Source organism: Fulmarus glacialis, unplaced genomic scaffold (assembly GCF_000690835.1).
Source record: "Fulmarus glacialis isolate BGI_N327 unplaced genomic scaffold, ASM69083v1 scaffold16244, whole genome shotgun sequence".
Classification (NCBI taxonomy): domain Eukaryota; kingdom Metazoa; phylum Chordata; class Aves; order Procellariiformes; family Procellariidae; genus Fulmarus; species Fulmarus glacialis.
The window spans coordinates 51407-76009 of record NW_009210081.1 but is presented as its reverse complement, the minus strand read 5'-3'; the positions used below and the strand labels follow the sequence as shown (position 1 = coordinate 76009).

General features: G+C 36.2%; 1 protein-coding gene across 1 annotated transcript in view; it reads left to right on the top strand.

The window, feature by feature from the left end:
• Nucleotides 1–3507: 3507 nt before the first annotated feature.
• PRTFDC1 (phosphoribosyl transferase domain containing 1) overlaps nucleotides 3508–24603 on the top strand; it is a gene marked incomplete at its 5' end in the record, with an annotated part of 43400 nt that continues 22304 nt past the window's right edge. The window contains 2 exons of the mRNA XM_009577063.1: nucleotides 3508–3614; nucleotides 6628–6811. Coding sequence (XP_009575358.1) covers nucleotides 3508–3614; nucleotides 6628–6811 — 291 coding nt within the window. The remainder of the gene's footprint in view (nucleotides 3615–6627; nucleotides 6812–24603) is intronic.

Genomic DNA, 24603 nt, shown 5'->3' with positions numbered 1-24603 from the left:
GGTTGCTGGTGTAATTGAGATCAGGATCCCCAGGGATCCCGACGTGCCTGGCCCCCACCGAAGTGCTTAGAGGCCTGTGCGGATCTGGGAGCGCTGAAAAAGCACACGCTTAGGCTGCTGCTTGTTCTTCTGTGGTGGGAAAAAGCCCGAACTTTGGCAGGGAGTTTTGAGTACCTGTGGGGCTGAATAAATTATGCAAAAATAAACGAATATGCTCGTTAGTCTGAGGGACAAACCAGATTCTCCTGTGAAACAAAAACTATCGCTGTCACCACCTTAGGTATGTTCTTATTTTATTGTGGCTCTGGGATTTTAACCGAGTTGCAGAACAGCCACCCAGATCGTGGCTGAGGGCTCTGTGTAGGCAGTGGTTACAGTCCTGCAGTGGTGTCCATGCCAGCGTGCCATCCATCCCCCTTCCAAAGAAACCCGTCGCTGTGTGTTCAAGCTCTGTCTGAAACCACCATGCATCAACCACCTCTCCTGACACCTGTGTAATAAATGACATTTTTGAAGTGGGTGACTGTGTTTAGCACCAAAGCAACGTGAGGATATTACAAAGGAGCAGATAAATGCTCATAACCATGTTCTGCTGTACTGACTTAATTTCTTGTGCTTGGTACCCACAAATGTGTGCATGCGCTCCCCAACCCCCCAAAAAACAACCAAAGGCCAGTGCAGTATGATTTAAGTTTACAAAGCTGGACTTTGCTTGATGCTCCCTCCCTTATTTTATACCAAAGCAGAATACAGATCGTCATCGTTTTGAAGGGAATACTGTGCTTGAGCCTCACGTGTACCCACTTTGCCAGACAACAAAACTAGCAGTGTTCTTCCAAAGGTGTTCCAGTAGAATCTCTCCAGCTTCTCTCTTACACCTCAAAGGAACGCTTTCGGGTATTGCCATGTATTTGTATTCCTTTTTGTATGCATTCACATCAACTTTTTAAAGACCTACTGAAGAATTTCTGCTGGGCTGCTGGAACATGCCAAACCTGAACTTTAAAAATAGCTCTTTCTTTCACTGTAGAACTTTTTTTACACACTTGGGTATCAATATATTTAGTATATATATTATTTATCCAGTCGAATACTGTCTTTTTATTGAAACAATCACAAATATTTCCTTCGTGTGTTCAAGGGCTAAAGCCAGAAGTAAATAGAAGTTGAGTTTAATTTGGGGCAGATAGTTTTTGATGCTTAGCTATTAAACTGAGGACAATCGCACTTTTTTTTTTTTAAATTCACATGCAGAATACTCATAAAAATTTACAGTTACTTGAAAATTGTCCTACAGCATAACGCTATGAATAGCTTTAGGGTAAATGAGAATTTCTAAGCCTTATTGTTGGGAAGTGCCCGTTTAAAAGAAAGAAGAACATGAAATAGGCTTATTACATTAGAAAAATAATTAATTAGAAAATACATGTGAATTTAATCTTATTTGTCAAATGCCAGTGAACACTTGAAAGTGGTAACTTCTATATTATTGCAAAGTGATGCGATTTATGTTCTTTTATTCAAAAGAACCGGAAGGAGAATCAAAATTTCATCCTGATCCTATTTCATAAAGGACTTACTGTGACCTAAAAGCTATTGGTTTGTATGAATTCTGAAGCAGTTTCCATCCATTTAGTTTGATCTTCTGCATCACACTATAGACATGCAATTTGACGAGAACGCATGAGTAAGCAATACTGACAAAGGTTTTTGGTGGGTGTTTATAGTACTTATGCAATTTAAAGCACTATCTGAAATTGTTTCATTTTGTGTTAAAACACTTTTGAAGAAAACCATGCCAGACATTTCATTGCTACAAAATGTTTAAAAAGTGTCAGCCATCCCTGTGTACTGAAAATGGAGATGGGAAAATAGGCTTCCCAGGCCTTGCACAGCAACGTTTTTGGGGCAAGATTTGCCTCTAATTAAAAACCTTACCAAGGAGGATATTTTTAATCTCCTGTTTCTATGGAAAAGAGGAACATAACTAAATAACTTTTTTCATTTGTGTAGTTTCAAGGCTTGTGTAAGTCAGGGGAAAAGCTTTCATTGATTCCAGTGATCTCCAAGTCATGCTCTTTACAGGCAAATGTTCAGTAGTAATTACTAACAGATAACTTTTTTTGATACAGGAACTGTTGGGCAGAGTTAAGAAAAGAGGACAGTCGAGGTGTCTGTAGCTGTCAATGAACATGCAGAAAAACCCCAACCAAACAAAAATCCATGAGGCAGAACACTGTTTCAGTACAGCATGAGGCAGGGCTGTGCCTAAGTTCAAGAAGACTAGATGTGGAGGAACAGCTCAACATCAAATATGTTGTGTTAGCCTAGATATTTTTGAGACATGGTTTATTGCTCTACTACATGAAATGGTAAGCATGAAATCGTTTCAGTGATGGTCCTTTAAAGGCTATATTTAACAGAAATGCCATTAAGACGTGCACGTCACAAAGGCAAGTTTCTCACAATTTATCCTTCTACTCAAGGTTCATATGGCCAAGTTCATGTAGAAAGAAGAAAGAAAATATATGACTTGAGGAACATGATTGTAAAGAAAACCTATTAGTTACCGCTTTTTATCCTGAACCAATATTGAAACAAAGCTTTATAATGATTCCAAGATACCTTGTGAACCTGCAGGTCTTGTCTTTCATAAGGAATTGTGAAAATTGTTGGTTTGGGGTTTGTTTAGTTCTTGTGCTGATGACTTTGCATCTTCATAGCTTTCTGAAGCCTTTACCTGTTGGCTGATTTTTGCCCTACTTAATCTCTACTGCCATTGTACGCTGTGGGGTCTCCTAATAGTTGTATTCTGATACTTATGAAACTAACATATATTAAACCTGTAAAATATTTTTTCTGTAAATGTATGGATTTACAGACAAGCAGATAGTGAGGTGAGATGCAAACAAGTTGTAACCACTTATCTTTGATGACTTATCTAAATTAAGAACCTCACCTTTGGAAGAAGTACAGTCTTCCACTGATTTGTACAGATGCCATCCATGAACCACATAATTTATTCTCCCTATGTGCTGTTTCATCTGTAGAATATTTATTTATTTATGTGCAACTTTAAAATAACTAAATCAGAAATGTACAATTTAAATGTATGATTTTACGACTTTTAATCCCACTGTCTGAATCTCCCATTGGAGAATCCCTTCTTACTGGTAATCTTACATTTGCATTTCGAGTTTGAAAGTAGTAGGAAACTTAGACTTGCCACTAGTTTAGTATTAAATATTTCCTCTTTCTATCTAGTTGTTTGTGTAATTTCAGTGAAATCTCCCACGTTCTGTGGAGAAAAAACTGTAGCATTTGATTTCTGAGATATACTGAGAAGCAAAATAATTGATAGGAAAAGTGAAATAGTAAATTATAACTGGAAGAGAGTATGTCATGCAATTAATTCAGCCAATAGAGTGTACTAGAACACGGATTTTATATCAGTTATATATTGTCAAACACCATGAAGTATTCTTAACAGTACTGTTTCATATTCAGATTTCAGACAATTGGCCCGGGTACAGTCTGGATTTGTTCACTTATCCTCAGCACTATTACGGAGATCTGGAATACGTGCTTATACCTCACGGCATTATTGTTGACAGGTATGTGTAGTTTGAATCTTACTAAATAAATTCTTTGGTCAGTAGTATTACTCTTTTTTATAAAGCCTATCATCCACAGAGAGTGTGTATATAACATTTGTCCTCAAATATTATATTGGCAATTATAAAAATACTTTTATTTATTTGATTTGGAAAGTAAAAAAATGCTTGAAGGTTAGGAAATGCTAGACTTGTAGTTGCCTTTGCAACTCCCTGTCTGATGTCTTTCACTGAATTTCTGATTTGGGCATTGAACGAGACAGGGGTCCTGCAAAAACGAGAGTGTGATCATAGCGAAATTGGCATTGGAATGTAAATTACAAGAGAGCTCAACTGAAGGTGAAAGGGCAAGTACAAAGCTTTGTATATAGTTATACTTGAATGTCCCACTTGCACTCTAACCATCCTGTGTTTTTAATACAAAAAGGAGAAAAAAACTACGTTCAATTAGGTATAACTTTGGCAACTCCCTAGTATAAAACATTAATGCCAATTAACTTAATGGTTCCTGACTGCACCATTGACTTCTGCCATTCAGCACAACCGAAAAGTGTGTCGTGGACTGTTTGGGTCCAGATGCTGGGTTTGGAGGGTGGCAGTAGGAAAGGTGGATCATCCCTCATTCCTTACCTTGTAGTAGTTCCCATGTGCTCTCAGTGTAGGCATTTGATGGTGCCTTGGTATTTGTGGTAGTCCAGCTCAGTGTTCATGCTCAGTTATTATTTTGACATGCTGTTAAAAATCTTATGAAAAAGTTACAAAATAGAAGTGGTAATTTTCAACAGTGTATTTATTGGGAATATCTGAATGGAATTTCATGGGACATTTTCAGCCTGCAGCTTTCTACCTACCACATTTAAGCAGCCGGTTGCAAGTACTGAAATTGTTGGAACTCCTTGAAACAAGATTGTAAACATCCATCATAAGGAAGAGTTATGACTCCTGTATTTCTTTTTAAACACAAGCTTTCTTTCATTGCCATTTCTTTCAGTTACCATTGTGTTGCATTTTTCATCTCTTTTGGTTAAGGTCAACTGACTTTTAATTCCTCTTTTTTAAATAAATACAACTTCAGTTCTCATAGAATTCAATATAAATTTGTTTGAAGTAAGCATTGAACTCCAATGTTGGTTTTGTACTCCAGCAGAATGAACTCCTCTGTTTTTTCTTACTCCAGCGGAAAAGACTGATTCTGATCTAATGGAAAAGGACGCAGAACTGAATATATTGTGATCATGCAAAATCTTTGTGTAGGAAGAAGGCTCAGCACTTGAGAAAATTCTCTTGTCAATTGGTAGCAATTAAATATACGTTAAAAAACTGGTATGTTTTTATTTAGGAATTGAAATTAGTACATTTTTGTATATGCTGGAGTTCATACTCTTTTAAAATACGCGGTCGTCTTTGGAATTTTTGGAAATTTCAGCTCCTCAGTCAATCTGAGGAAGAATATAGAAAAATGAAAATCACCAGAGAAATGTTTCTTCTTAATGAGAGGTTTTCACCATTATGCTTAGACTTGATAAAAGATGATAAAAGAATATTTTACTAATCTTCAGTAAAGTAAGTGAAAGTCTTTTACTAATCTTCATTCTTACATCAGTAAAATGAATTATATATTTGAGGTCAAACAAGATGATCTAATGATATCTTCTATTTTTCAAATCTAAAAAATACTAATTGCTGCTATATGGAATTTACTTGAGCATTACGAATACGGAGATGTGAAAATGAAGCAACAGCTTTTGCTCATAACTAGTATATTATCTTGAATTTAGAGCTTATTCTTCTCTGGTACATGCACACATGCAGATTTCACTGAAGTTCCATGTATTTACATAGTGGCAAATAGATTCCCATATTACAGTGGGTAGAGAAAAAAAAATATGAAAAATGTAATCATGAAAGACATGGGATAAATTATAGGATTATTTAATAAATTGCATCCTGTCAAGAAGTCCACTCTCATTGAAACTACTGATATAATCCAGAGAGCTATCAAAGAACTTTCCAGCAGAAGTGTTTACAGAAAATAATGTACTGAGCTGTTTTTCCTCAAAAATCAAATGACATTGTTCAGTTTTCTGTTGATATCTGCTTTACATCTAGAAATGACCTGGTACCCTGTTTTAGATCTAGAAATGCCATCTCCCTTGTTCTTTAGAAAGCAAAGCTACTTAAGATAAGCATTCATGTTTATTATTTTTATCTTGAAAATTTAGGTAGTATTGTATGTCAGAAATGTGTATCTTTTGGTTTCAAACATCTGCCACATTGTGTTTGCAATGCAGAAGAGAGAATGTCAATGTCAAAGAGAAGACAGATATGGGAACCCTGCAATTCCAGGTTAACTGGAGCATAACCTTGATTATTCTCATGCGTGTGACCTTGAACAAGTCACTTAGGGTCTTTGCAGTCTTCTTTTTTGCTGTGTGAAATAGTGATAATGTACATTCTTTATAAAATTTTCATTGCTGCTATATTTCTTTATAGTATTTGTGTATATTTTTATTGAAATTGTAGGGGTAGCATCTTCCAAAGCTATCAGTGTGAAATATTTATAATAATTCTCTTCCCTATCTTTCACTTAATTTATTGTTCTTGCATGATAATTAACATAACAAGTTAGGGAATGGTACAGGAATATTTTGTATTGATGTTTCCTGTGAGGTAAAACTGAAGGCTAAGTTGCATTCTTTACTCCAAAGTCTCTGAAATGCTTATGAATTCAACATATGCTGAGATGTGTTACTCCCTTTTCTATAACTGGGGAATTTATGCATTTAAGATTAATGAGTTTGATTCGCATGCTTTGCATCTTGCATCCATCACTCTATATCTGCCTACTGTGAACTTGATCCAAACCCAGTCAAGTCAAGTCAAGACACTTAAACAGACTGTCAGTCAAGCTATATACTCACCATAGTGTTTCTTTGTAACCTTATGGAAAGCATACCATGAACTTAGAGAATTTGCATCTAATGTTATTTTATCCTTAATTTTTTTGCCCCAGGACAGAACGATTGGCCAAAGATATTATGCAAGACATTGGAGACAATGATATTGTGGTTCTCTGTGTCCTCAAAGGTGGCTACAAGTTCTGTGCTGACCTTGTGGAGCACATTAAAAATCTCAGCAGAAATTCTGAAAGGTTCATCTCCATGAAAGTCGATTTTGTTAGACTGAAAAGTTACCACGTAAGTCTACAACTTACTTATGTAGATTCTGGTTGTATGTTCATAATAAATAGTGGACTTCTGTAAATGGGATATTTTTTTTTCCCCAAAAAATTGTAAGAAAAACACTGTGAAAGATATTTTTGTTTGAAAAACCTGTGAAGTTTTCTTTCAAAATATTTGCTCATGTCCCTTTATACTTTATGGATAGTATGAATGAGGATATGAAGCATCCTCAAGCTGTATTTTTTTATTTAGTCTGTCTTCACTTTTGGACAGAAAATTATTCAAGTTTTCGTCATGTAAAATGTCGGCATGTTGTTTATTCTCAAAATCTCCAACAGTTCTGTCAAGTTTATTTCATGTTACTTCATTTTCCACCCCCACCTCCACATAGTTCGGCATAACTGCAAGATGATAAATCTATGTCTTATTCTAAATGTTTAATGCTAAGTAAATGAAATGTTTTCATCTTCATAACATGCAGTTTACATAGTAGCAAAATATACCACTAGATGATGATAGTGTTTTATAGGAAAATGAAATAAGCCATTGAACCAAATCCAGTGTTGAAGCAAGGATCAAGACTTTCTGTTATCTTCAGAGGAAATTGTGCAATAACAAATCATTTATTTCAGTGAGGCAATGATAGTGAGATGACCGGCCTTTTTTTAGAATGCGTGATTACAATTTCTATTTGCATAAGCTATACATTTATATTCCACTTTGTAGTTCACACTCCATAGTGAGGGAGCATTTCTAGAAGTAAGTTGTCCTAGAAATGTCTGAGTAAGTACACTAAATAGATGGAGTGATAATACAATTGCTCTCTGAGCACAAATGCAACTTGCTGAGTCCAATAGTTCCCACAATAATGTTACATCCTTTCCACAGACAGAGGTTGCTTGGCATTTTGCTCTGACCCCAGTGACCATAAACTTTTCCTAATTTTCACAAATCCAGTCTGAATTTTTTCTGTCATGGAAGAGAAGTGGATGAGAGCCTTTTGTAGCCATTTGGTTAGGATTTAGTCCTGGGACTTCTCTTTCAAGAATTAGTCAGGTCTATACTAATATTGTACAATTTCTAGCTACTTAGCAGTATTACAGTACTAATTAGTAAAGTAAAATATAATGTTTGTCTCACATAAAGGCACATGGAAATTATACTCAAATTTTTTTGGTGTAATAATGATAGCACTTCAATAATACTGCTTGGAGAATAGTGGAATTACTTAAATTGGTTTTTATTTTGCACCTGGTATATAAGTAATGCACATGCTTTTCCTATTGGGTTATCTCTTATCCAGTGTGAAGATACCCTGGTTCTAAAATTTCTTTCCTTGGTGACAAGTCAACTCTTATTGGCCATACTAACCCGTAACCAATGAGTAGCAGGAGATGTATACGGCAAAAGTGTGGAAATCTTCACATCATTGCTTAGGAAATAAAATAAAAGCATGTTATATCAAGCTGAAACTGCAATACAAATGGATACAATTATCAAGACTAAGTCCTAGATGATCCTGGCATTTAGTGGCTGTGCATATTTTGGATCTTAGCCTCATGCTTTAGCAGGAAGGTAGCGCCCTCCCTAGAGCTAGTGCTCGCATGTAGTTTTTAGAAAATAAATCCTTTTTTTCTTATAAGTGCTTCCAAACAGGTGTCATGTATTTAGAGCCTGAAGCTGTGCTTGATTTAGTGCTTGGAACAGTGCTTGATATCTGCCTGGTCTTGAGAAGCTGAATAACACTGCAGTATAAATTTGAAATGACATTAGTATTGGGAGATTTATTCCATGAGACATGCATAAATGTAATGCTGACTAAAGTACCAGTACCGCTACCTGCCATCCTTTGCGTTTTGGGTTATCATTGTGTCCTGTCCAATTGCAGGTTTTAGAGAACGTACTCTTGTCAACATAGCCGTGGTCAGAACACTTGAGGAACTAGCTGTTACTCGTTTGAGTGACTCTATCCCAGCCTTATATGAGACTCCCAAATCCCCCTTGTCAGTTTATTCTGTAATAACATACCTCTCACAGTGTTTTATGCTTTAACCAGAGGCAGACAAAGACTTCTTTGCTTCCCTTTGCCTTTTCTGTTCCACTTTCTTTTAAGACTTACTACTGCTCTCAGCCCATTTTTCTCTCTTTTTATCCCTTTTTCATTTTATAGACACTGTTCTTCTCACAGTATTTATCCTGCTTCCTTTTTACTAACTGTCCTCTGTTTCTTTCCTAAAGGGAGTCCTGCTGCTCTCGATATACTTCCTTCAGATATGTCTCCCTTCCCCTCTCCAGCTGCTTAAATCCAACAACTAATTTCAGCTCAAACTCATGGGATTTTTGAATTGTCTCGTTACAACTTTAATACCGAAAGGTTAGTCAATTTTTAGAGGTTGTAATTTAAAGTGGGATTTTTTGGTTTAATCATGTAGCAAAAATGGGCTGTAATTGTGACCCAAAGTCAGATCTTGGCATCAGTGACAGTGCATCTTAACTGCAAAGTATCAGCAGAAAATGTTGTGTTTTGATGTCTGGCATACGGACATGATTACTTTTCAAATAAAGGGAGATTGCAAATATGACCAGCTTTACATGGCTCTCTGTTTTTCAAACCTGTCATCATATTCTGGAATTTAGACACTTAATTAAGATGTTAAGATCTGCTTTCATTTTAAGTAGCTGCAAGTTGGGCATGTAAATTCTTTTTTAGATTTCTTCATACAAGTGAATTGTGTTTTAAAAAAAAGCATAGCACATTTAGATTCTCTGGATATTAATGAGATGAGGGACTGTTTGTACTTCCAGAATCAGGATGGTTTTATCTGGTTTGCAAAGTATTGACATATGTGTCTAAGCCTGGAAATTTTTATGAGAAAACCTCCAGTGTTTTTCAAATACTGTCTTAGTTTCATTATCTCAGATTGGCATGTCAGATTACTGAATTTATTATACATACAAGTAAAGTGGGAAAATACCATTTGTTTATTATTTTCAGAGGAAACAAAGTGGAATCCAACTTAGGAAACCATAGCGTAAAAATAATGTTGTTATACTCTACAGACAGTATTAGTTCTTAGCCCTTTAAAAGAGTTCCTGCAACTGAAACTGGAGGTGCAGCCTTGTCTGAAAGCATGTTTTTACTTTCTCTAGAAATCGAACTATGTTTTTCCATTTCTTTAGGGTTTGGGGTTTTTTTCACTAGAATGCTAAAATGATACAGTTAAGAAAATTAAGAAGTTTATACATGTGGACAGAAACTTATAGGCTTAGGTGTAGATCATTAAATAAAAAATTAGGTGTGCTTAATTGTAAATGAAGTTTACATCTGTAAATCCATAAATATATGATTTACAAAGAAACACCTGATGATAACATTGTTATAACCATATATAGATTTTGAAGGCTTCTTAATCAGTGAGAATGCTATTAAAAATGGTTATGAAAAGAAAAAGAATGGTGGTTGGAAGATACGTGGGTAGTTTTCCTCCATAGAAATATGATAAACTCTTTGGAGAATGCCGTTTCTTGTAGACTTACAAGTGATACGATATACTTGTTCTCTTTGTAATTTTGTGTATTTAAATGAGCTTTAAATAAGGAGATTGTTTAAGTGGGGATTTGATTAGAGGCTGTATGGTGACTTTACAAGCTTGTAGCACACCAGGCAAATTAAAAGAAAGCACCAAGGTGAGAGTTAGAGAATATGATTTCCGAAATAAACAGATATGGGAATATCATGTAGACTTAAGGCTAAGAGTCAGGAAGTAGATGGAGAGGAAAATAAAATCCAGTGATCGAAATTTGAATGAGAAGCAGCAGTTCTGAGTTTTAAGAGGCAGAGAGGAGAAAACATGCACTTTTTCGAATGAACTCAAGAGCAGTGAGGCAGTAAGTATAGTGGGTAGACAAGGAAGCACTAGAATAGTCCTCACATGAAATGGCAAGCATGCCATGTTTTAGGGGAAAACAATGTATTCTGGAAACACTGATGTAAGAACTGGTAGAATTTGACAGCTTCTTAGATATTAAGTTCTAAGACATTGGACTTTAATGTAACATACGTTAGGAACAGTGGACTTGACTGCAGAGACTTTTGAGTTTAAAACTGGATGAATAAAATTTAATATATTCAGTTTTCACCATGCTGATTTTTTTCCTGAGTGATCGCTCCTCCACAGGGAATCAGAGCTCTGAAGTTGAAAAGAGGTGAGAGTTTCAGATTGATAGAAGGATTCAGACTTATTTTCAGAAACATGATAGGTTGAAATCAAGGATAAAAAGTAATGGAGGAAGAAGTTGGGCTTGGGAATGTCATCCAAGGAGAATATGACACCAACAGGAGAGGTGAGAAACATGGATCCAGAAATTCTTTAATATGTTTGTGATATTGATAACTTTAGCAGATTAAAGAACTAATTAGGAAGAATTCAGAGGGAAGTACAACAGAGGAAGCGGGAAGGTGTTTTACTAGGGTGTTTACAAATTAATGGATAGGACTAGACAAGAAAGAATGTTTAAGGATGAACAAAAAGAGAGAGTGAACAAAGGAATAGAAGGACGTGGATGTCACGAAGAAAAGGGCTGAATGGCATATATTTTAGTAAAAAAACATAGCATGAGAACCATACCAGAAGAGTAGACTGTTCCTGAACAGTAATTAGAGCTTCTCTTTGTTCAGCATGGAAGAGACAATTTAGGACAGGCTGATAAAGGTAAAGGTTGAATTAGAGCTTGAGACGGAAGAGGATGTTCTGCCTCATCAAGTCTAATTCCCTACTAATAGATGCAACAATTATCACCTAATCCTGTTCCATGGGTATGCCAAATGCAATCTTTAAGCCAGAACTCAATTTTGAAATGGAATTGGAAAAATTAAGTGGAGACGTAGAGGAAGTATGCGGAGTCTGTAGACTTTCTTGAGAAGTTCTCAGCAACCTGTCAGTAGAAGAGAAAGTAAATGCATGTGAATTAAGACTTCTTTAGTGGACAGATGATGGAAGCTGAAAATTGAAAGAATCATGCTAAGAGTCGTTGTTGAAACTGGTTCCACTGGGAGCTGGTGGAAAAGCGGTAAAACACCACATACTTTTATTAGGCAGGCCAGTGTGCTTTCTACATGCATTGCTACCTGTTCTTGTGAAAAGTTTAGTATTCCCATATCATTATCCATAGCTGTCTATTTAATTCTCTTTATTATTATATTTTACAAAGTAAGTATGGTAGTAAACCTCATGTTTTGAGGAAGGGCAAGTGAATCTCGATGGCATAGCTTGTTTTCAGTGAAAACCATAGTAAGATGAACTAGGAGTGAGATTGATACTTTTCCTTAAGACTTTTGTGATTTCTTTGGTTATTCCTGTGTGGACTAAAGTGACAGAAGACCAGTCATCTCTGTTATTTTGAAATTGTGCAATGCACTTCTGAAAGAGGATAGTAGATGAATTGTTGGTAATCAGATTATATATCATAGTTGTTAATTCCATCCTGAGCACAGATTATTACGGAATATTGGTCTGTTTTCTGTATAGTATCTGAATTGCGGATTCTAGAAGTGCGTTTTTCATCTTCCAGTGTCAAGAAGATATTGTTGAAAATCATCCTGAAAAATATTAATGAACTTCAAAGGAATGTTGCTTGGTAGTCACTTGGAGGAAACTTCTAAAGGATTATGTGGATTTGGTCAATTCATGTAATTCTTTAAAATGAATACATTATTTATGGTTTCCAGAACATAACTAATAAAAAAACGTGACCTCTGAATTGTAATCCATGCACAATGGTTGCATTGAAGTCTGTTCACAAACAAATCCATTGATATGATCTGTTTCCTCTTCAGCCTCCAGTTGTTTGAAATGTATTTACAACTGTTGGTTATTAATCTTGGCATAAACAGGACTGCTGCAAAATTCCAAAAACAAGCAACAAAACAAGCATTGTTTAGTAGAAATCTGAATGTTTTTGCTATATGAAGCCATCTCAGTAAATAGTTTTGCTAAATCTCTCTACTGCAGGAGTAAGGAAACAGAGGGATTTTATAATGAGTAAGTTGAAAGCTGGTTGGTAAATGTAGTAAAATAATTTATTTTTCTGCCATGTAGCTTTACTTCTCATACACCATTACTAAATACTTACATCGTAAAAAACACAACAGCATGAGGCATCAGACTATAATCAGAGCAGAGAACGGTGTAAAATGTACATTCCCTGCTTTGCATAATAACTTATTCAGTGTAATTTTATTGTATGGAACTTGTTTTTTTAAGATCAGTATGAACTTTACATCTGAAAACAGTATGTTGTAATCCTGACCCTGAAAAGCAAGTAATTTCAAAATAGTTTTATTCATTCAACAACACAAAAAAGCCAACTAAGTGTATTGCTTGCATTTAAAGCATGTCCTGAGACGAAAGAGAATCCACGTTAACTTCTGTACTTACAGGTTTTCTCTTGGGCAGGTTGTGAGTTCCCTTTATTTTGCTTCATGCACACAGTTTAGCTGATGACCATGTCATCTTCTTGATGGTGAGTAGCCATGGAAGAATTACAAATTGGAGCCTACCTGGAGAATGAATTCCTATCAACTTTAAGGCCAAATTCTGCAATAATTTCACAGGACTGAACTCCCAAATTATCTGTGAATTATCAGTTTCACATGCAAATAAATAGCTTCAGTGTAGGCAAAATGTGGTTTATTTATTTAATTTGGAGAGAGGTTGTGTGTGTACTAGACATTCAAAAACTAAAATACGCTCTAATAACCTTTTCAGATACATGGGTTGCAGTCAGCACTGTAGACAGTTAACACCTGTACAGAGAATTTTGCAGCATGACATACTTTTAGAAGCTAATGGGCAACAAAAATATGACATTAATTTAGTCCACAGAAGCTACCAGTGTCAAGGATATAGACCTTAAAGTTGTTGCTGTTCTGAGAAATGTGTTCTAGTAGACAGTGCTGCCAAACAGATGTCTTACGGGCAAGCTAAACCTGAGATTTGGGACTAGAAATCTATTCCTAGAATTGCCAAAGGGATTTTATCTGTGTACTTTTCCATGTCTATGAATGTATAAAATGGCATTTGCATCCTAAAGTAGTAGTATCCTTTTGAGTGAAAGCTCTGTGAAATGCTCAAACCTGCTAAAACTATTGAGTAAAAGGTCCTTACAGTTCCAAGCCAAAGATACTCGCAAGTCTTAAGCAGGCACTGATGCTATCTCTGTATCTCTGATGCTTCAGTTATTTCCTGAAACTTGATAAGACCTGAGATGATTAAGAAGGTGAGGAACAGTGGAAACAGATTGTATTTTGTGTGGATAGAATGTTTGGAAATGCTACAATTCATAGTCCTGCTAACTGTGTCCAAATGTTCATTTTCCAAATGTTGACTTGTTTAAAAATAGAATATTTTTCATGAAAGAAACAAAAAACACTTCTACATGCAGCAGTATCTTACTGCAAAATGTCAGCCTCAGAGACACTAAAGCTTTTCAGAGAAATAGCTGAAAATGTGTTAGTAGTGGAAGTTGTCCCAAAAGCTTATTCTTGCAACTAGCTGATGAATTTTTTAAGAAATTTACAAAAATGTAATGAGAAGAACAGCAGCCTCATTGGTTAAATTGTGGCTGGTGTTGCTAGAGTAACAGCATGATTCAGGCAACTTTGAGAGTAAACTCCCCTGCCAGATTCATCTGTATATCAGGTACAGATAGATAGTGGTTTGGTGTGAAAACTAAGACATGGGAAAATGGGTCTCTTTTCTGATTGCATCTGCACTGGCTGGAACAATGACAGTCGCCAGTTCACTCCTCAGCGACTGCAGTGCCCGTCTGCCAGTCACACTTGCCACCTCAGTAGCTTCTGAGCACTTTCTAACCTGTCTCAGTCCAGATGAGACCGGTTACCAGAGACTTCCTATTGAACGGCTTCAGCTTGCTGAATTCATTTTTTCTGACCCAGATGCACACACGCATCTCAGCCTGCCAGTAACCCGTGCCAGAGGGGGAGTTACAAGCAGCTGGGGACAGCTTCTGGGCGGTGACTTCTTTAGTCAGTACAGCTCCTGCTGGAAAAAGAAGTCTGCCCATAGTCAAGGGATCCTCGTCACCAAGGGTGCAGCAGGGCAAGCCTTAGAGCCCCCTCTTCTTTATCTGAGAGATGCTCTTCAGAGGTGTCAGAAGGAGCATGGGTATTTCAATCCTAATTATTTTTGAGAACCAACCTACTTTTCTTAGTGTTGTAAGGCAAATTGGAGAAGGCTATACTGTATGTAATTAAATGTGACCTTAAAATTCAGTGCCATGGAACTTCTCAGGTCTGGAGGCAGACGCACTCCTTTCTAGGCATCTACAGCTTCCATTTAACGTGATGGCAGAGTTGTGAGAAATGAGAGTTTGAACTCGTCATTTGCTCAAGGCTGTCTTGAGTGTAAGGAGGAAGAAAGTGTTTCTGATTTAAGTTATTTTAATTAAAACATACAGTATTTTCCTGTTGGACACCGCTTAGGGGCTTAGAGTGTTTCTAATAATACAAGTAGGCATTAATTTGTGGGCATAGTTCAGGAAAGGTCATAATAAGCCTATCATACAGTCAATTTATCAAGTTTATCTGTAATGTAAAACTTACTCATAGAGAGGTGATCTCTGTAACTGTGTGCATCAGATAACACACCTACACACCACTTAAATATGTTAGCACCATCTGAATTCTTAGTGATTGTTTTTAAGTATGAGTAAGTGTTTCAGTGACTCACATATAAAAGATTTGGGGGAACCAAACAGCTCAGCCGGTGGAGAACTGAGTAGGAAGCAGCCTGATTGCCATGGGGACAGAACGAGAACAGATGTGGCAGTGAAGGCAGAGTGGTACTAAGCTGTGCTACAGCTCTCCAGCAATATCAAAATATTGTTTTAAGGCATTTATGGGGCATATAAAAGGAAGTAATTACTTGCCTTGTCAAGATATTATTGTCAATTTCTATCTATTGTTCCCTACTTAGATATTGCTTCCTTTATACTGATTTGTGATTTTCAGCTGTGGAATTCTTTTTTCTAACTGAAAAAATTTTACAGTTTTCCTGTATTGTGGGTTGATACTCTGTTCTTCTGGACTTCAGATCTAATGCAAACTCCACAAGAGGTATTTTCTAATCTTTCTGGAGAAATTTGTCTCCCCAAGGGTCACATTTTTCTAAGAAACTGTAATGTTTTATTTTGAAAAATGTTTTCAAATTTGAAATAAATGTTTTAGATTACAGTATGTTACAGAGGGTACAGCAACTATGTGTAAATGGAGTTTTAGATCTAAAGTTCATTTTTCTTAAGTTTTTTTAGGTTTTTTTTTTTTGTGAGCTTAAATCTTTGGTATTTTTAAGCAACCCAGGCTTCTGGAACATCTTAACATTTGAGAGTGTGGATGTTTTTAAAATCGGTCAGTTTTAGAACAGATTCAAAGCATCAGGGGATTTCATTAAAAGCATTCAAGAGGTCATCTTTTCAAAGAGTTAGATTCTAAAGTTCCCCTGGATACAACATTTGTTGTAAAGCAGTGGTTTGTTACAAAGCCTAAAAAGTTGAAGTTTAGTCTTAGTAAAATATTTTGTTTCATATTCCGCCAAAAATACAGCAAGCTACTACTAAATCGTGATATTTGCAGCAATACTATATGTCATCATTAGGAGAGACTGTAGTCTGTATTTTCAGTCTGCTTCACAGATTTTTACAGTGACAAGGAGATAGGCTTTTGCGTATAAGAAAGGTCCAGAACATAATGGTCGCTAATCCTGTTGTACAAATAAGATCTGATGAGTTTGAAAGTACCGTGACATGTTTATGCATTGGAAAAATATCACCTTGATTACTTATTTGGATGCTAATAATACCATTTAGTGTGTGGTTTTTTATATTAAGATCTGAAATGGGGCAAAATTAATTAAAAGAAGCCGGAGGGTTCAAATTTTCCCAAGGAATTCTATGACTCTCTTTTACTGGCATCTCTTAAATGCTGTTTCTTAAAACAGATCATAGCATGTGCGATGTTCATGCAGTGCCACACCCCAGGGGTGCTGTAAGGCATAAAACAAAAAGGTTACTTTAAAGGAATATAGCAATAACAAGAAGTACTGTATTATTGCAGTGCTTATATCTGTGTGACAAATACGATAGACAGAAGTTAAAATATTTAAATAGAGAAGGGATACTATAAAATAACCTTGCAAGAAAACTCACAAAGGATATGTGTGTTGTCAAAAGTTTCTAAGCTGTCACTAGCCAAGGGACTAAACATAGTGGTATGAAAGAGAATGCTACCGAGTTGTGGGAGTCAGTGATATACTAGACTCTAGATTGCTGGAAGGGACTAAGCATTTGAGGTTTTTATCAGTCTCATCTTTTGTGAATTTGCTTACACCTATCTATCTGTTTTCTCAGCCTGTGGCTATTTGACAAATTCGAAGATTCTTCTCCTACCTTCCTTTTATCACCAAATCCTAGGAACTGCTGCTAGTCAGGGTCAGAAGGTTAGTACTTTGTGCTTAGTCTAGAGAAAGCTGTTTTCTCTTGTGCTTGCAGAACCCCCCAAAGGACAGGGTTTTTAATACGGAGCTACAAATTCACTATACGATTTTTCACAATGTTCATTTACTTTTGTTCGTTACTTTATGACACAATTAAAAAAATGGGGTAAGATGGTACATATGGATCTAGTAGCATCGCCACTGGCATGCTGAGACCCTCTGTTGATGCTGGGAAACATGGCTTCTAGTTCTGCTGCTGTAATGGTCATGCATTTAATGCTAAACAATAATTGGGTAAAAGATGGATACTCCGGTTAACAGGGACTTGAACACAAACTGACCTTTTCGTAGCTGAGTCCAGTATAGTTGGCCATAGCACGCTGGATGTCCTTTATGATTTTTGCATTACCATAGCATAGTAACAGGAGGAAGATTTTCTCTACACTCTTTAGTGGTCTTCTGAGAGCTGAGGAAGAAAAGAAGCCCAAGTCTCCTATTCCAAGAGTGTGGGCTTGTGTTACATTACTATCACAAAAGGTGGACACCCTTAGTAATGCCTCCTGGCAGTCCGAAATTAGTACCTGAGTAGGATTATGGCAGTTCTGGAGAGTATACTTCCTAAATTGTTCTTCTGCCTGTAAGTTTTAAATTTTGTTTTGCCTCTCATCTCTGGAGGCAAAGTATGTAGTCTGAACCTCACCTCACACAACTGAATAGCCATATGAAATTGTTAGTACCTTTTCTCATCCTGGAACATATGCAGATTTTATTTCTATGTCTTAAATATTATTTTACAGAATAAAAAGAAGTTATAGAACAAGGAAACCTCAGACTACACTCCGTGGAAACTAACCTGAGTTTTGAGGATATATTGTGTTTCTGATTTATATACGATTCAAAACATTTGGTATCACATATTCTTGATTTCAGTTCTTGCTGATCTTTTCAAGTGTACAGGTGCTGTTTGTGCCACATGGTTATATGTGGTGCTGCAATCTTACTGCCTCATTCTTAACTAAAATAACCCATTGAACCAATACCAAGAAAATACATAAAACTTAATTGCTAAACCAGAAAGGAAAATATGAAATAATTTATTGTCTATAATCCTTATTAGCCAAGTTAACTGGTCTAAATTCTTCTGCAATTAAGAACAGTTTGGCCCTTTTCTTGTAGAGTTACTTCATATTTATGCCAATAAAACTGAAATCATATTTTCATAAAACTGAATCATTGTTTAGAGATTTTAAGGAAAGTTTTACCCACAATAAAACTACAGGGGTAGATCACGTATGCAGTCATGTTTTTAGAAAATTTTGTTTATTTGAAAATATTTGAAATATCTTTATTCGGTATATGTACAGAACTTATTAATAGGTGGAAATATAGTGTTGAACATATGCTTCCAGCAAAATAAAAGAGTGTAAAGAATTTACAGCTTTTAATATTTGCCCCTAGCAAATACATTCTTAGTTGCAGGTATAATCTGTATTAACCCGTGTTAACTGCATTAACATTGCATGTGAGTTCACCTTTGTTGATGTCTGAGAGTACACACGAGAGATCAATTCCAAATGCCTTGACTGGGAAGGAAAAAGCTTCAGTGGCAGTTTATGCTTCATTAGATACCAGAGAATCTCCATGAAAGCAACTCCTATAGGGCATGAATTTTCTAGTATCTATTTCAAGATACCTTACCTTCTTTGGGTTATATACAGAGAAGGCATGCAGGAGTCCTGGCACACAAGAAATTACTGGATGTGTGAACAGATGATTGTAAACAATCCAATTTATTAAGTTCAATAACTTACTGTTGCCCTGGGAGTTGTTTAAGCTGAATGATCTGCCTTGCTTTTACAGCAGGGAAGAAACATACACATGTGTTACCACAGGTCAGCTGATAAGGAGTACCTTGCTGTCAGTAAGTTCGTTGTTAGTCTTTCTCTGTCCAAAGCCAACTTCCTCATTGCCGAACTCTAGCCTTCCCTGGAACTGGATAGACTAGCCTGAATTTGAAGCACTTCCAAACCTGTGTGGTGGAGCTTTTAGTTAAGGGATAACAACAAGGAATAAAAGGAAAAAAAAAAATTAAATCTTCAAATTAGTTATATTGTACATCTAATCATAGAGGAGTAAATTATGTCTTACACTGTAGTAACTAGAGCTCTGATAGATATACCTACACCAGTTTAAAATTTACTATTGCAGGTTATCCTGGCAAAAGCAGTAAGACAGATCTCAGTGCAGCAGTTGGTGGTGTGGTTACCAAGCAGCTGAGGAAGGCAGCTTTAAAGCTACCAGAGATACACAAAACTCTCAGTGCTTCAGTGCAAATGTACCTTTACTGTCCCTGTGGGATATAGGTGATGTTCTGACAGTGGGTGTATGCCAGTTTACTGTATTTGATTTCCAGTTGGTTCAGCATTGTTGGCTTGTTTGCAAGGTATTCAAAGCACCTCCTACAAATATATCAGTGACCTGGCACTTGATTATTTTGAATGTGGGTGTGCCCTGGAGGTTGCAGTCTGCCCTTTGGTATACATTTGATTCTGGGGAAGGGAAGGCATGCTTTCCAGTCTTTACTGGGAAGCAATCCGTATCATTCCCACTCATTTGCACAAGTCTCCAGCTTAACAGTACTTACTAGTTGTCCTCTGAATGTTGCTACTTAAGGATAGTCCTTCTAGTTGCCTGCCATGAAAACCATGGCAGTCCGTGTTCTGATCTACACTCTTGAGGTCCTTTGGTCTTATCTGTTGTTCTTTAGAGAAGAAGCCCCAAATGGTATCAGTTCAAGTGTATGTTGCTTGTAAGTACAGCATCTTATGTATTACCACTCCACTGATGTTTTTCTTACTTCTGCTGATACGAGGATAATTTCGTAGCCTATACTTTATATATCAGTTTGACTTTACCTAGTAGTCAAAATAGGTTAACAGATGATGTAGATGCCATCCTGACACTTCCCTGACCAACATATTCATATATTGAAATACTTCTCAGGAGGTAGGCTGCAAAACAATTAAGTTTCATACTAGAGTGTTAGCATCCAAACTGGAACATCAAAATTTTCATTTTAATTATTATGTTCATGACTAAGATGGTAGAGCATGGTCATGTACCAAAAGGTATCATAATTATCAAACAGTATATAATTTCAAAGCAGAAGTCTTTATAATTGCAGATACATCTATCGAAACTCTGCCAACACCTGCAATTAATTTTGGCAATGCTATTTTTTAAGTGCAGAAAGCTTGGTTATATTATGAATAAGTTTGCTGCAGCTAAGTCACACAGAAGTGATAATTTTCTATTTCAAAGTTGCGTGAGCGACATTGCTTTTGTCGTTTCATTTTTGAAAGATATTAACTGGAAATTAATTTCTTGTCATATCTGCTCTGTTTTCATCTGAGCATTATGTTTTTTCTTAACTGAAAAACATATCTGTAATATGTGTTAATTTGTATGCCAGAGTATATACTTCTGCTTGGGTTTTCTGTCATTTTCAATTTCTGTTGCAGCAGTGTATTGTAGCCATGTCTCTGAAAACATATATCCATTTCATAAGTCAGTTGTGTCCATGTGATGTTTCAAAATCTCAGCTTTTCTTTACTGTATGAACTACCAAGAATTTTGTTCAAATCCTCATCGTTCATTACCTTGGTAAATGTCTTCTCCCCTTTGACTTTAATGCCATCCACCTTGTTCACTCAGTGCCATTCAAAATGTAGCTGTTCAGATCACCTTCAAAGTTACTGTTAGTGTAGCCTACCCAGTTGCTATCCTTCCTTCAGTATCACATGCAAGTTATTGTTTTATTGAGGTTCGTTGAGACTCCATTCTTGATGATCATGAACCCCCCCCACACGAAATCCGATTGTTTTCATTATTCAGTGGGTAGACGCGATAGGTAATTTTATATTTCTGCTTCAAGAAATTTAGAGTGTAGAGCCCTAATAATCATCCAGTGTAATGTTTTTGTAAAAAATCTGCAAAGACTGGTTGCTAATATTTTTTTCGTGACATAAGTTGGAAGAAATATTAGATTGGTTGTATCTTTTGAAATCTCTCCTCAAATATATTTCACCTAAATTAAAATGAAACCTTTGAGTAAACATGCAAACAAATTATCCTGGAGTGGTACCAAGGAGAATTTGTTGAACGTTTGTGTGAGACAGAGCCTGAGTGGATAGTTCAGGATGTTACTAATGGAAAATAATCAAGATCGTTGCTTCTTATGTGCCTGTGGTAAATGCGATTGAAAATAATTTCTTTCTGAGTGCTCAGTGAGGTTTTTAGGAAGAAAATATTGATCTCATCTCTTAAGCTGGGATTCATCTCACCTAACTTCAGATTTCTTACAGTTAGATGTCTAGGTGTAAGTTATTTGCTGTAGATTTCCCATGTGGTGAAATAGATGATTTACGTGATCTATCTTGTTTTCTCCATTGATTATGAAGGGAGTCCAGGGTGCATAGATTTAGATGTCTTAACCTTCAGATACCTAAATTAGGAACAGAGTAATCCTGTCTTTAATGAAGACATTTCAAGGTCATGGGTCACCCTCTGAGAACAGAAGCAGCACAGATCATGTGCAGTTAATGACAGTCTTAACGGAAAATAAAAAGGTGAGGCCAAAGTGAATGTGGAGACTGAACTCTACTCTGCTTTAGTGGACATGTTGCACCAAACCTGTTGGTGAAGTGGTGTTTTACTCTTGCTTTTCAAACTCTGCCAATTGTGAGTATAAGTCAGAAATCTTTCAGACAATAATTCTGTCCTAACCATTTCACTTAGCTATTAGGGAAGGATAAGGGAAGCTTTAGAGGTGCTCTGTGTTCAACGGCTTGAGGTTCCAAGGGACAACTGAAAGTGATGGTCTGTCAATCACTTCTTTTTGGTCAAAACCTTCCTGGAAAACCCAGTTGTAGGAGATGGGATGATGGTGTGAAGTGAGAGAGCTGTCCTCATGGGAATCCTCAGGTTGGTAGATCTGCTGTATTGCCCAAGAGGCAGAAAGCATCAGAACAGGCCTGATGGTCACATTCTTCTTTGTTAAGAGTTTCCCCGATGAATTTTGGGAGAAAAAGGTAATCACATTTTTTCAAAGAAATTCCATATGAACTCTGCAGACTGTAGTAACTAGATGTGTGATAATGACCTGGTGTTCATATTTCATAATTTAGTTATGCACTTAAACTGTTAGGTTAGAGCTACTTTTTTTGCCATGATTAAAGAATCTTTGTTTCACTGAGCCCAGTATTAATGTACTCCAGATTCTGTTTCTTTAGAGGAGTAACAGATGTTCACAGTTTGGTGCAATTTTCAGATGAGCAATGCTGTTTATAATAAATTTTCCTGAGACCACCCAACTCATTTCACTTGTAACTTAAATTATGTCCAAGTGTTGATCTCAGGAGATGTAAAAGAGATGTAATAATTCTGTGCCCCACCCAGTTCAAAAGACATGACTTAGTATGGATGGAATTTAAATATCTATACTTCCAATCAGCATAGAAAGTCAAAGTTCTATCTTGCATGCCATGAAAAATGGAGGTGAAAATAGCAACGTTCTTGCTTTCATTCATCAAGCATTCATAGGATCTGAAGATGTATATTGACAAGGTCTGAATGAAATAAAATTATAAAACAAAGACGAACAGGTGAAAAAGCAATTAAAAAGTAAGAAAGCAAGTAAAAACAAAGAAAATGAGATTTATCCTGGAAAATGCAGATTTATTAAACACAGGAAAAAATCAGAAATGCAGTATTAAATATAGTTTGGGATGAGGTGTAGGGATGCGACACAATGCATCAGGTCTTGTTAGAAGCAGCTGTAATTTGTGCTGCATTAACCAAAACATAGTGTGATTTTGATATGTCTCTATCTGGGTCATTATATTTAGTGTCAAGCATTTAACAGAAAAAATTGTGTTGATAGGGTTTAGGGATGTTAGAAAGCGGGTATTGAGGAACTTTGGGTGATGGAAAGTGAACCTTTAATTCATGTCTCTGCATTTATAAGAAGTCCTAGAGACTCAATCATATGAGTTTTGTCAAGAAATGGAACAACTCCCAAAGGAAAAAAGAAGCTCTGAATGACTTGAAACCTTGAAAATTAAACAAACAGTTCTGAATTGACAGTAATTGGTACTGAATGAAACAGATTTTTTTTCTTTCCTGACATTTATTGTACTTTATACTTAACATTTAGTGCAATGTTATTTTGAGATTATAAACTGAGAACTCAGAAAAAAAGCATTGAGAGGTTCCTATGGCAACCATAGTGTGCACATTATCTATGTGAACGTTATGATTACTGTAATGTGACATCGTGGTATTGAGTCTTGCTGTTTGGCAGGTATGTATTTTACAATATGAGTTAATTGATGAATGTAGAGATAATTATAAATGGCATTAAAATCAATGATCTGAAATTTTTTTTGCAAGAGAATTGCTCTACTGCGTGATGCAAGTTACTTCTTTAAATTCCTTGAAAGCACCTTGGCTGGAGGGTGATGAGCAGCCTATATGGTTTTTAGGCACAGTGAATACTCAGCCCTGTCCTCTGACAGCAATCATTCTCCAGTCAGAACATGAGGATTTTCATAATTGTGTGCAGTTGTGTCACAACAGCCAATGTGTGAATACGCAGATTGACGGGATGCTGTGATCCCCCGGCTCTCAATGGCTTTTGTGTTTGCTTAACTGCTTGCCAGCAATGAAGGTGCTATTTCAGCATCTTCTTTTCAGCTGGAGCCAGAAATACCAAATGCAAAGGAAACAGTGCTGCTGTGAAGACTGCTGAAACAGATTTTTTTTAGTTAAAAATAAATAAATTCATTAGTCATTGCACCTCACTGTTATCTTTTTTTCCCCCTCTCTTTTTCAACTAGCAACTAAGGGCAAACTGCCTCTTCAGTAATTCTTGTGTGTTGATTGTTAATGAAATTCCAGACTTTCTCATTTGGAAATGAAAAAAATATTTTGTCACTGCCTTGGTTACACATGCCATGGTAAATATTAGAAACTATCTGCTTTTTATAGTCTTATAATAGCTTTGACCTGAATATGTCCCTGACTTTTGAAGAGTGACCTGTCTTGCTTTACAACAAAAGGCTTATATTTTAAGCCTGAACTTAAAATCTTCTCTATCTCCACTTACTTAGCTTTAAAATAATCTTCTGAGGAAATCAGTTGCTTGCTTTATTTTTTTTTTTTCTTTCTGTTTTTCTTTACAAAAATAAGAGAAATGTCAAAACTTATATTAGAAAACATATGGGATGTAACTTTCAT